Here is a 13,091-nt window from a genome sequence, read left to right on the forward strand (position 1 = left end):
CAGCACTTTTTAGCTTCAAAACTTTACCCAGCATAACAAAATCAACAGTTCTTGCTGTAACAAAGTTACACCACACTGTAATGCCAGCACAGTTAGGACATTATAAAAAATAAAACATCCTGGTTGAATTAAACATTACACTTAAAACCTAAATATTCCAGGGGGACATATAACTTTGGTCTTTATTTATTTATCTACAGCACTTGAAATGAATGCTTGTTCAGTGTTAGCATAACAATGTTTGTTTTTGGTGTGATGCTAGCACCTTATTGCACAATTCGGTTTGTTTGACATTTTAGATAGACAGAAACGTCCCTCAGGAAAATGTTATATTTTATCTAAAATACTCAGCATAGTTTATGTTTCATCAGTAGATAAATAGTTTTAAGAATACTTGTCAATATGATTTGTTGGATCAAGAATAATCTCAGTTCTGTTTCAAAACTCACTCTTTGTCACTAATTAGTAATGCTTACTTGGCCTAACAACCAGTTTTTCTTCTGTGGTATCACTTGTACCAAAACCACACATATGTAACTCTGAACTGTGACATTTAAGTCGCTCTTGTGTGGCCCTTGTTGGTGTGGAGGGCTCCAAGCAGATGGAGGTTATGTTTCACCCCCCTGTAAAAGCATAACCCCAATCCTGATTTTTTTATTTTTTTTTAATATTCCAGCAAAGCAGGCGGCGCCAAGAGATACTCTTCTCTAATGTAGTATGGGGGTAAGTAGGGCTCTGGTCAGGAAGAAATAATCACTGTTGCTTACTTATAAACTTTTTAGCAATGTTTTATCAAAACACTCAACTTGAGACTTTTTTTCTGTGTTGTTGGAGACTTTCGTGTTGACAACGCTCTGGAGCCCTGCTGTGTCCTGAAATGTAATCAAATTCGATGTAATGAAATTAGCACAGTTTTAGCAAGCGCCTACTACAAGCTAAATAAGTTTTAAAAGTAAACAGTGGAATCAGCAGTTTCTGAGTCATTGTGATGTATGGAGCTACTACCGTTCTAAAGAGTCCGTGATAACAAAGCAATATGTCCAGAATTCCACTCTACCTAAGCTGAGTGAGTGGAAGCAAAAACAAAGTCAGAGCAAACAAATAATTTTTTTTTTTCAAAGTTAAAATGAATGAACAAGTCCAGACTGCAGAGAAGCCACGCAGCTTGAGTGACCAACTCCGCCTGGAGGGGAAATTAACTGACGCCGTAATCATAGCTGAGGGAGTGGAGTTTCCAGTTCACAAGGTCATCCTCTGTAACTGCACCCCGTATTTTTGGTGAGTTGGTCAAACTGGATTACTTTCTGTGTTTTTATAAGCAGGTAAAGGTACTATATTTTGTTTTCAGTTGAGGATTTAAGGTGATAATCAGTAGTCATAATGAGTAAACTGAAAGGTATTGTTGAGGCATGTGTGAAAGGTGAAACAAAGTGAACAAAAGGGCAGTTTTGTATGAATGAGTGAATGAGCTAATGTACTTTATTAATCCCAGTGGGAAAATCACATAATTTAATTTTAAAACAAGTATTAGAGTTTTGCGACTATCTCCTGTTTAGCATTAATGTTTTTCATAACTAAATACAATCACCATAATGCTATTTCCTCTGGATATTAGTTCATAAACTCGTTTTGACCTCAAATGCTTTACTCACATTCACATTAACTAGTAACCATTAATTGAAGCTCTAAAAACACAACACACAAGTGAAAGTGGCACTAATTTAACAGCACATGAAGCATATCATTCAAGTCAGGCTGATGAGGCCTCACTTGACTGAACATATTTCTGTGATGCTTGATTTGAACAATTTGATATTAGTGGCAGGATGCTGGCATTGGTATCATCGGAGAGAAACAAGAGGTTTGGTACACAGCATTTTCAAGAAGTCCTGTAAAGTCCTGTGTTGTACAGTGCCTATAAAAAGTATTCAGCTCCTTGGTGAGGGTCAAATGGCCCAGTGGCGCAGATGTATGGCAGCCTCACTGTTAGCCAACGACCAATTGATTGTCATTAGCTACCAGTTGATGGTTAGCTACCATCAGTTGGTAGCTAACGATATCAATTGGTCATTAGCTACCATCAATTGGTAGCTACCATTAATTGGTAGCTAACAAAATCGATTAGTTGTTAGCTCTCATCACTTAGTAGTTAACTACCATCAATTGGTAGCTAATGACATCAATTGGTAGTTAGCTACCACCAGTTGGTAGCTAATGACATCAATTGGTAGTTAGCTAACATCAATTGGTAGTTAGCTACCATCAGTTGGTAGCTAATGACATAAATTGTCTGTTAGCTACCATCAGTTGGTAGTTAGCCACTATCAGTTGGTAGTTAGCTACCATCAGTTGGTAGCTAATGACATCAACTGGTAGTTAGCTATCATCAGTTGGTAGTTAGATACCATCAATTGGTAGCTATTGACATTTGGTTGTTAGCTACCATCAGTTGGTAGTTAGCTACCATCAATTAGTAGCTAATGACATCAATTGGTAGTTAGCTACCATCAGTTGGTAGCTAATGACATTTGGTTGTTAGCTGCCATCAGATGGTAGTTAGCTACCATCAATTAGTAGCTAATGACATCAATTGATAGTTAGCTATCATCAGTTGGTAGCTAATGACATCAATTGGTAGTTAGCTATCATTAGTTGGTAACTAATGACATCAATTGGTAGTTAGTTACCATCAATGGGTAGCTAATGACATCATTTTGTAGTTATCTACCATCAGTTGGTAGCTAACAACATCAATTGGTCATTAGATACCAATTGATGGGAGCTAACAACCATTAATTGTGAGTAACTGAGTGAATGGGTGAATGACTGAAGTATGTAGTACTTCATAAAGTGTTATACAAGTACTGAACATTTGGTGTTTAATCCTCCAGATGGCTCTTTTTTTTACCTTAAACCTTTGAGAGCTTCCCAGGGTTTTCTGTAGAGAAGCATCCCCACAACATAATTCTGCCACTACCATGTTTCACAGTGGAAGTGATGTGTGGTTTTTTGGTGTCCTCCAAACACAGCATCTTGTCTGATGGCCAAAAAGCTCCATTTTGATCTGGTCAGAACAAAAGACTTTCTTTGACTTGGCCATTGAGTCTCCTTATGGCAAATTTTATGATATGAACCTTGATATGAGTTTTCTTCAACAGTGGCTTTTTCATTCAACAGCTATAAGCAGAGTCTCTCCCATCTCAGCTGATAGACTCCTTAAGAGTTAGATGTGTCTTATTGGCCCTTCTCACCAGTTTCCTTCTTGCACAGTCCCTCAGTTTTTGAGAGGATGGCCCAATATGGAGGTACCATATTGCTTCCATTTCTTTATGATGGAACTAAACTGACTTATTTTCAATAACATTTTCTGTGATTTGCTTGGAGTTCACTTTTGTCTTCATGCTTTAATGGAGGCCATGGTTATTGATTAATCATTGAACAAACGTCCAGAAACAAGTGTGTTTATTCTATGATCACCTGGAACACAGTCACAGCACTCAGGTGTTTTCCTTTCCACTCACTGTGAGACAATTAGCATCAAATGGCTGGACATCTTTTGAATTAGGTTGGTCATTTTAAACTGAATTAATATTTGTACAATAACGTTTTATGTTACTTTCAACTTGTCATTATTTTGTAGAAATCATTATTCACTTTGAAAGTGGGGCGGGGTTGTAACAGTTACAAAATTACAAAAAGGGAGTTAATATTTTTAAAGCAACTGTACTTATGTCAGCATTTCATATGCATAGTTCATTTATGTTCCAATATGTTTTTTTTCTACTAGCAGTACATCTGAGAGTTGTTTGTTTTTGTGCAGATAAAAAGAAATGGTGATACATTTCAGTTACACTCAGTCTAGCCTCTGAAAAAGTTCAAGGATGATCGTGACATTATGTATCTTATATAATTTAATGTATATATCTATATATCTTTAATGGAACCGTTCAGCAGCTGAATGGCTCCATTATGCTCACCCCGTTTCAGATCTATTCCCTGTCATAAACTTGGTTTATCAAACCTTTTTCTCCATACCTTTTTAATACAAGTGGTCTTGCAGTTAAACAGAGCTAGGTTGTTCCCAAAGTCTTAAAGTTTCTTTCTTTATTTTTTATGTCTCTTCAGACATACCTAACATGTTTTGACGTTCTACTTCCGTCTTCAACAAAACCTGTGACACCTGCTCACAGGTTTTGTTGAAGACAGAAGTAAAACGTCAAAATATGCCAGGTATGTCTGAAGAGACATCAAAAAATAACCCAGTATCTAAAAGCAAAACAAATTTTAAGACTTTATCATATATATAAACAATTAGTTTCATCGATAGATTACTATATTGTACTTAAGAGAAGATAATTACAATCATCTCAATAGCTCCATTTTATGTTTTCACTACAGACATTACAGCAAGTAAGAAGTAGATAAACTCTAATCAGTTTCTAACACTTTTTACACAAGTTATGGAGTGAAACACATGTGTAATATTAAATAAAACATGGTTGTGTCTTAATGAAAATCAACAATGTGCTTCCTCCTCAGTGCTCTCTTCACACGATGGTCCAACGAAGACCAAAAGGTGTTTCACATACCAGGAATATCATCTGCAATGATGCGGCTCATCCTCGACTATGCATACACAAACTCTCTCACCGTCACTGAGGCTAATGTGCAAGAGCTTCTTCAAGCAGCAGATCAGCTGAACGTACATGAGGTGGTGCGTGTCTGCTGCATGTTCCTCGAGCGTCTCATGAGGCCAGACAACTGCATCGGCATCTGGAGGTACGCGACAATCTGTGTGCACCCTGAGCTGCGTTGGAATGCCTTCGCCTACATCCTGCAACACTTTGAGGAGATTGCTTTGTGTGATGAGTTCCTGCAGCTCTCTGCAAACGAGCTAGCTGAGATCATAGAAAAAGATAACCTGAATGTGACAAAGGAAAATAAGGTGTATGAGGCCCTTTTGAGGTGGACTTCTCATGATCTTCCAGAGCGAGAGTCATACTTCCAACTTCTCATGACTAAGGTGTAGTCATTAGATTGAATTTAAATACTCACACGTTCATCATTTCATTATTTCTTTGCCAATATTATTTAGGCTGATTAATTAAGAAGTTGGCTGAGTTTACTAGAGTACATTTAACAGTACATTGCTTTTTTTTTTTTTTATACAGAAATTGACTATAGCAAGCTTAAGTAAATAATTTTAACTCAAAGTGTGTACATAACCTCCCCCAATGTGGGAAGGCGAAGTTTGAATAAAGCTCTTCAAGATAAACAGCTTGTTTTGATACTGCAAAAGAAAAAAAAATAATGTCAGCAAGAAAATAAAACAACAACACCCTAATGACAGGAAATATAATAATTTAACTAAATCAAACATTATTTGAAGATAATAATCTTTAGATATTTTAAAAATCAACAATTAACTTGCATAACGATCAAAAACCATGAATCACACTTTCACCATATAGAATTTGCAGGAAACTTGTTGGGGAAAAAAGTACCGTGTATTATTTTTATTATATATCTAAAGCAGTAAAAAAGTAAATTTTAGTAAAAAAAAAATAAATGTTTTGTTGGATTCCCATGATGTTTGTTACTTGTACCTGTTTCAGTTGAAACTTTAAAAATTAACCTCTTAACAATTAGTATTATTTTCTTCATACTGGTTTTGAAGTACATCTAGTAAGACATTAAGAGTTTAAAATAATACATTTTCTATATTTAAACATACAGTCTACATTAAGAATACAAATAAATCAAAAGCAGACAACATAAAATGAATGCAATGGTAACAAATTTCTTTAACAGCATCACCAAGCAGCAGTCCTGCACATGGGCAATTTATTTTTACTTCGTAAGTACAGCATAAATGTGCGACGAAAGTCAAATTAGCAAGCAACTTGATGGCACTTTGTGAAGCATGCTTCCCTTAGACAAGAACTACTCTTTGCATTCGAGTGTGCTAATCTATTTAACAATGTGGATTCACAGAACTTGAAGTCCATTTGAAAGACAGAATCAAACAGTTTTTCACGTGCAACTGCATAAAATAGTTCAATTAGCATAATACATTTTTGTTATAAGGATGCCATTTAACTATGCCTAAAATTTATACATGCAAATTTAAGTATGTGTATACACTTCCTTTTGAGGATTTTTTTTGTAAAGGATCTGTAGTTTTTTCACACATTGTAAAAAGCAAAACACAGTACTGAAAAAACCTTTGGCGAACATGTTGCAACCGTTTATGAGATTCAAAAAATGAAACAAAAATGCAGAGAAATACATTTTCTCCTGTCATCTCTGTCTAGATCCGACTGGCCTTGTTCAATATAGACTATTTCAAAGACAAGCTGCTGCCAAATGTGCTGGTGAAAAAACACTGTGTGGGCCTCCTGTCTGAAGCGATGGGAACCATGAGTCAAGTTTTATTATTTAGAACCCATTTGACCAGCAACTTCAATCGCCCTCGTCGGCCTAACACTATCCTACTAGCCATCGGTGGGTGGAGTGGTGGAGATCCAACCAATGCCATTGAGGCATACGATGTTCGTTATGACCGCTGGACCAATGTTGGCAACAACCTTGAGCGGCCTTGTGCCTATCATGGTGCCGCCTTCCTCAACGGCTACGTCTATTGCATCGGAGGTTTCAACAGGGTGGAGCATTTCAACAGCGTTCGCAAGTTTGACCCCGTTGCATACACCTGGCATGAGGTGGCTCCCATGCACCACCGGCGCTGCTACGTGAGTGTGACTGTGCTGAATGGGTGTATTTACGCCATGGGAGGTTATAATGGACACGGGCGACTGAACACAGCAGAGTTCTATAAGCCGGAGACAAACCAGTGGAATTTGATTGCTCCCATGCACGAGCAAAGGAGCGATGCAAGCTGCACCACTCTTAACAGCAAGGTGGGTCAACTGAGTTTTGTGCTGCTTTTTAAACTGCTGTGGTAATTAAAGGCCTGCAAACATAAACGGAACCAAACTGTCAAGGAAATTTCAGAATTCAAATTGAATTGTTCAACTGGTTAATATAGCTTAGCTATTTGTCATCTATTCCCTGAGAACAAAGCAAAATTGGAAAAAAATAAATAAATAAATAAAATAAAATCCCCTTTTGGGGAAAAATTGCCTAATATTTTACATACTTCTACTTTGGCAAAGGCACTATAAAGGGGGCACCGTTTTTATGCTGTAAAGATGGAGTTAAAGTATTTTCTTTAGTTGAAAGCTGCAATGTTTCACTTGCCTCCTACAAGAGTTCCCTTCAAAAGATGATTTGATTGTTCTGCTGACAATGAAGCGCTTGCAGCTGGTTTGTAAAGACGTGTAAGAGCTGAAGGAAAGCGAGACAGAACTCCTGGCATTCATGTCATTGCTATCTGACCAAGTATCCTTATGTCCAAAAAGTTATAATCAATTACTATCCTGTCATTAAAAAAAAAGAAGTAAAAAGCAAAAGCCCAACTCGTGACTTTTTTATTTATTTATTTTTTAAAGAAATTTCACTACAAACTTGCATGATGTCCTTGATATAAACAGTTAAATCATTTAGGACTATTTTTTTTTTAGATTTATATTTGTGGGGGATTCAACGGAACAGAGTGCCTGCAGACAGCTGAATTTTACACCCCAGAGAACAACCAGTGGACACTGATTACCCCCATGAACAGCCGGCGCAGTGGAATAGGAGTCATTGCTTATGCAGGTCATGTTTTTGCAGTAAGTACAGGAAACTGTGCTGAAGCACAGGTTAGATGTTGAAACCTCACTTATAATGTGTGGAGGCTTCCATCAATGTTTGTTTCTAATCTGATCCGACGCAGGGAGGGTAAGTAAGTAAGTAAAACTTTACTTATACAGTGCTTTTCAAGACAAAAATCAACAAAACAGAATAGAAAAATACACAAAGTAAATTTGAACAACTGCTAGTACTTTAATTAACTAGTGGTGTTGTGGTAACATTTGGTACTTACCACATGCATGAGACGCTGTCTTCTGGATCTGATGTTTGGGTGAAATATTATGTCATTAAGTTCACAATTTAAAATTTACGTAACACTACAAAAGTGTGTCAGAAAGTATCTGAAGTGAACAACAGGAGAGAAATTAATTTTGTAGTGTTGCTTTATCATGTTTAACATGCTGTGTGCAAAAACGTAAGGGGTAAAATTTGAACTTCCATTTTAGATTCTTCAAGTCTGTCAATTAAATTGTGCATGTATATGCAAAAACCTTTTAATCTATTAGACAAAAGGTAATTATAAAATTATGTTAATATAATATACAATGTAATAATTATTTTTCCAGCTGTAACTGAAGTCTGAAATAAAAGAAAATAACTAAAATATTTCTTGCCTATGTTGTGCATTGCCTGGACTTTTTTTTTAGGTGTTTGTTTTTCTGACATTAGTTGTGTCCTTTGCAAATAAAACACCATAGCAACTTTGTAAAAAGTTTTAACAAGCCTTCATATAAAACTGATATATGCTCCTCATTAAAATGTTAAGGACCAGCAGGAAAAAATGCTTTTAGTGGGATTTGGATCAGGAGAACATGTAGAATGGTTGAAAAAAGAGGGTATTCTCCTGGAACAAGTAACTTTTCTGATGGGTGTGGTAACGTACCTTGCTGCCCTGTTAAAATAGTGGACACAGAAAACACTGGGACCCTCAGTCAAGAGGGACGATTTCTGTATTACCTGCATTGTCTGTGTTATCCGTGGTGTGACGACCGTGCACAAACTGAAGCTCCATTGAAGGACAAAAGTCCCAGATCATAATTCTGATCTGGGACTTACTGGCTACTCTATGGTGCCAGTAATCTTGGAAACATCACAGTTTTTCAGACAAATGTTTTTCTTGACAAAGAATAAAACTCTGTCCAATCTCCCAATGTTATTTTGTTCTTTTTTCCTTGCTAAATGATGATGAATCCTTTTAAAGATATGTCGTTGAATTTATCGACGAAATCCAGACCTAAGCCAATGATCATGGCAAGGTAATTATTTGGGTTGAGTTGCTCATCTTAAAATCAAAACCTACTAAATTTAGAACTTTAGATTGTGTATATTTTTGGTCTTAGTTGTTGCTTTTTTTTTCTTCTTCTTTTTTTTTTAATGCTGTTCCTTGTGTGTCCTGGTGTTGAATGAGGTACTAACTTGCTTGAACACCTGAACCAGCACACTTTCCTTCTCTCCAACAGGTCGGTGGCTTTGATGGCAACAGGCGTCTGCGCACTGCTGAGGCCTACAACCCTGAGACTAATCTCTGGACGAACGTGGGCTCCATGATTACGACCCGCAGCAACTTTGGCATTGAGGTGGTTGAAGATAGGCTCTTTGTTGTTGGGGGCTTCAATGGCTATACCACTTGCTACAACGTTGAGTGTTACAACAACTTAACAGATATGTGGACTGAGGTCTGCGACATGGAAATCTTCCGTAGCGCCCTTAGCTGCTGCGTGATATCCGGACTCCCCAACATGGCCGATTACATGGTCTCTCGTGATGCTCTGCTGGAGGATGAGGAGGAGGGAGAAGACGAAGAAGAGGAGGCAGAGGAGGAGGAGGAGATGGAAGCTGGACATTGATTCATCATTTCCAGTGCCATTAACTAAGACGGGCACAAATATATTACTCGATTAATAAACCACTCAGAGCATTAAACTACAGTTGTGTAGTATTGGTGATTTCTTTTTACATAAATATTTGTATTTGTGTTTGTTTCAAAGGCCTTTAAAACAGGCCATTTTTTTCCTGTGTTGTTAATTCATAACTGAGAAAGTATACCTTGTTTTTATTTTGTATACCATGTGGTTGTACTTGTAACATCTTAATCAGACTAAGTTCATGAATGCAATTGAGGTCAGAGGTTTACATATACTGATATGAATGCCCTTAGTTTGTGGGACTTTTATTTTGAACCCTGGCACACTGATTTCGCGTGCTGCTTTATGTTCCGCCCCGTAAACATACGCTTCTACGCTTAGAGGTAACGTTTTGAGTAAAATTAAGATTAAATTGACCAAATGTCTGAAATACTAAATTTTAATTATGTAGTGAATATGGAAATGGTACATGTTCACGTCTGAAGATAAATTCAGTTATATTGCTCCTTATCAGAGTTATGCAATATTGACTTTTCCGATATAATTGAACGCAGCATTTGTTCGCGCTGTGATTGGATCGCTCAAAGACAACGGGGCGGGACATCTCAGTGTGATTGGTTTAATCCGTGACAACAAAAGACGTACTGCGTCCGTCACATGAGTTTTAGTCCGAAAAGCGCATTTGTCAAGGATTTATCGCAGATTTCTTTCGTTTTTAATTGTTTGCGAGTGAAAACCGAGCCGGACGTGTTTAGTATGGGTTTAGAAGCCTGGTACATGGACGGCTCAGACGAGGACCAGAGGAAGCCCCATAGACTGAACCCGAATCAGTCCGTCTCCCTGGACGAGTTGAGGAAGCTCGGAGTTTTCTACTGGAAAGTAAATACACACATTCCTCAGCTGCTGCTCGATACCATTTGGCAGAAGTATATTCCTCATAGTAATGCAACCACTTTAACTCTCACAGCGTCTTAATGACGCAAACCAAACCGTTCTGAGCAGCTCTGCTTTTGCTTACTGTGTCCCTGCAGCTGAATGCTGATGCCCATGAAACGGATCCAGAGCTGAAAAAGATCCGCAAAGAGCAAGGATACTCCTACATGGACATTATTACAATTGCAAGGGACGAACTACCCAACTATGAGGAAAAGGTAACTCTTTTGCTTCCACTTGTCTAAACATATTTTGAAAGTTGTGCAATTTCTTGAGTACAACTTTTGAGTTCTCCATCAGGATGGGCAATATGGAGATGTAATGATATTTAGCAGGATTTGTTGTAATAAGGACATAGATATTGATAAAAAAAATTGCAGTCGAAGTTCTGCAAACACAAGAAATCAACAACTTATCAATCATACTTAACTACACCAGTAAACTGCAGTTAATTGTATTTTTTAATGTCATATTTATTTATGCTCTCTTAATGCATTCCAGATTTATTTTTCAATGTTTAATTCATCTTTACGGATACAAACAAATTGAAATGTTCTTTTTAAGCATGAGTGGACAACATAAGTTGTTAAAATAAGTATGTTACAAACATTTAATGTTAAAATCCTTAAAAGCCTAACCAGAGATCGGGGTTTAAATATTATTTGGCTCAAAACCTCAATGCTTTACACCTATCTATATGTTTTATATATTTTAATTAGTATTTACTGTATTTGCTTCTGTTAAATGAAAAACAAAATAAAGGAATAAATATACATTATATTCAGAAAAAAAATGATAATATTAAATTGACCACATATTTAATGTCTTTCTAATATTATTCATTAATGGGAGAACAAGTGATCCAGCGTTCTTAGCTTAATATTTCTTCATGCTCCTGTCTCATCAATCCATAATCTCGACTTTTTTAATAATCCCAAACCCGCCAAACAACAACAACAAAAAAAGAAATCGATAGAAGCTGTAAAGAAATTCGGCAGTATTACTAAGGAGCACAAAGACAAACTCACATATTGAAACAGATTATTTTAAAGCTTGCAGGTTTCCTATGTTCTTTAGTAATGAGTTTGGATGGGTGACAAACCCTCAGGTACATTACACATACGGCAATTCTTACTGATATAGGCATCATTAGCATTTCTACTATTGTCTCAGATACTAATTCTACTACTATTCCTTATACTTCAGCTGAAGATGTTCTATGAGGAGCATTTACATTTGGATGATGAGATCCGCTACATCCTGGACGGGCAGGCCTACTTTGATGTCCGGGACAAGGAGGACCGATGGATCCGAATCGCCATGAAAAAGGGAGACTTGATCACCCTGCCGGCCGGCATCTACCACCGCTTCACCCTGGATGAGATGGTACGTCGAAGATTTAACACACCTGATAGTTCACTAATTTAGCAATTATGCAAAGCGGGTAAAAGCATTAAATAAGTCAGAAATTTACTGAAAGAACTAAAGCTTGCAGTTTATAGAGGAGGTCTCCAAAACCGTCAGGATTTGAAGAATGAGCCAAAACGACACTTGAAGGAGGCGCCTTGAAGCCAGAGCCAACAGAAGCATGTTTTTGATGATTTCCCTTAATCATTGCACAGAACCTAGTTAATGTGTGTGAACTGGACAGGTTGTTGAGTTTTGTTTATGTAGACGATGAACTGGGATGTCGGTCAGGTTTTTCTGAGAATGTTTTCTCTTTTTTTTTTTTTACTTCCTGCAGAACTACACCAAAGCCATGCGGCTGTTTGTCGGGGAGCCGGTGTGGAAGGCCTACAACCGGCCGGCAGACGACTCCGACATCCGGAAGAAATATGTGGCCTCGCTGCAGGGATCCTGAACAGCTGCAGACTCCCTCCCAACTAATACACTAAAATCACCTCCTTCAGTTTGACCTCAGCAGGTTCATAAGAAGACTGATGAGGAAAGACGTACACTGATAATTTGTGATGAAAGAGATCTTGAGGTGGAAGGCATCAGATTACTCATTTGTGCTGTACTGTTTAAAAGGTTACTTGGTGCTTTTTAGGAGCTCACTTATTAGTTTCTTTAGATACTCATGCTTTTTATATTTTACCTGGGTTTGGGGTGAAGAAGTCTGAAGTCATTTCACTAAAAGGTGACTTCTTTGCCAGCAACAAAACACGAGTGCCTTCATTTGTAATAAATAAATAAAGCATGAGTCTAATTTCTAATTCCAAGCTCAGGAAATAAACAAAATGGTGTTCATGACAGATCAATGTACATTTTTATTACACTAGAAATAAATCTGCTGCTAATAATTTGTCTTTTATTCCATTTTTATTCATTCCAGCATGTTACTGCGACACAATTATTTTATTCAGGATAAAATGGCTCTTTGTATACATAAATATGATAAACATAAAGATAACAGCAGAAGAAAAAGCAAAACAAATCAAAAAGATAATCAAGACAACGCTTCAGATATGTACAACTTTGGATTTTGAATATTTTTACAGTTCTGTTCAGTGGGAATGAAACCGATGCAATCTGAGGGGC

General features: G+C 37.2%; 2 protein-coding genes across 3 annotated transcripts; both read left to right on the top strand.

Moving 5' to 3' along the window:
- The first annotated feature begins 1,043 nt into the window (after positions 1-1,043).
- On the top strand, positions 1,044-9,680 carry LOC103155339 (kelch-like protein 10). 2 transcript variants are annotated; one of them, XM_016661941.1, is made up of 6 exons: positions 1,194-1,278; positions 4,126-4,230; positions 4,540-5,023; positions 6,315-6,917; positions 7,581-7,730; positions 9,213-9,680. In XM_016661941.1, the coding sequence occupies exons 3-6, from the start codon at positions 4,607-4,609 to the stop codon at positions 9,597-9,599; spliced, it is 1,557 nt and encodes a 518-aa protein (XP_016517427.1). In that variant the 5' UTR covers positions 1,194-1,278; positions 4,126-4,230; positions 4,540-4,606; the 3' UTR covers positions 9,600-9,680. The 2 variants fall into 2 exon arrangements, with proteins under 2 accessions (XP_007577054.1, XP_016517427.1); XM_007576992.2 differs by lacking the exon at positions 4,126-4,230 and having other exon boundaries at positions 1,044-1,278.
- A 539-nt stretch (positions 9,681-10,219) lies between these two features.
- On the top strand, positions 10,220-12,850 carry adi1 (acireductone dioxygenase 1). Its single transcript, XM_007574794.2, has 4 exons — positions 10,220-10,496; positions 10,649-10,768; positions 11,757-11,936; positions 12,295-12,850. Exons 1-4 carry the CDS (start codon positions 10,275-10,277, stop codon positions 12,409-12,411), a joined length of 639 nt encoding a protein of 212 aa, XP_007574856.1. The 5' UTR covers positions 10,220-10,274; the 3' UTR covers positions 12,412-12,850.
- Positions 12,851-13,091: the final 241 nt, after the last annotated feature.

Source organism: Poecilia formosa, unplaced genomic scaffold (genome assembly GCF_000485575.1).
Source record: "Poecilia formosa unplaced genomic scaffold, Poecilia_formosa-5.1.2 Scaffold8, whole genome shotgun sequence".
Taxonomy (NCBI): Eukaryota; Metazoa; Chordata; class Actinopteri; order Cyprinodontiformes; family Poeciliidae; genus Poecilia; species Poecilia formosa.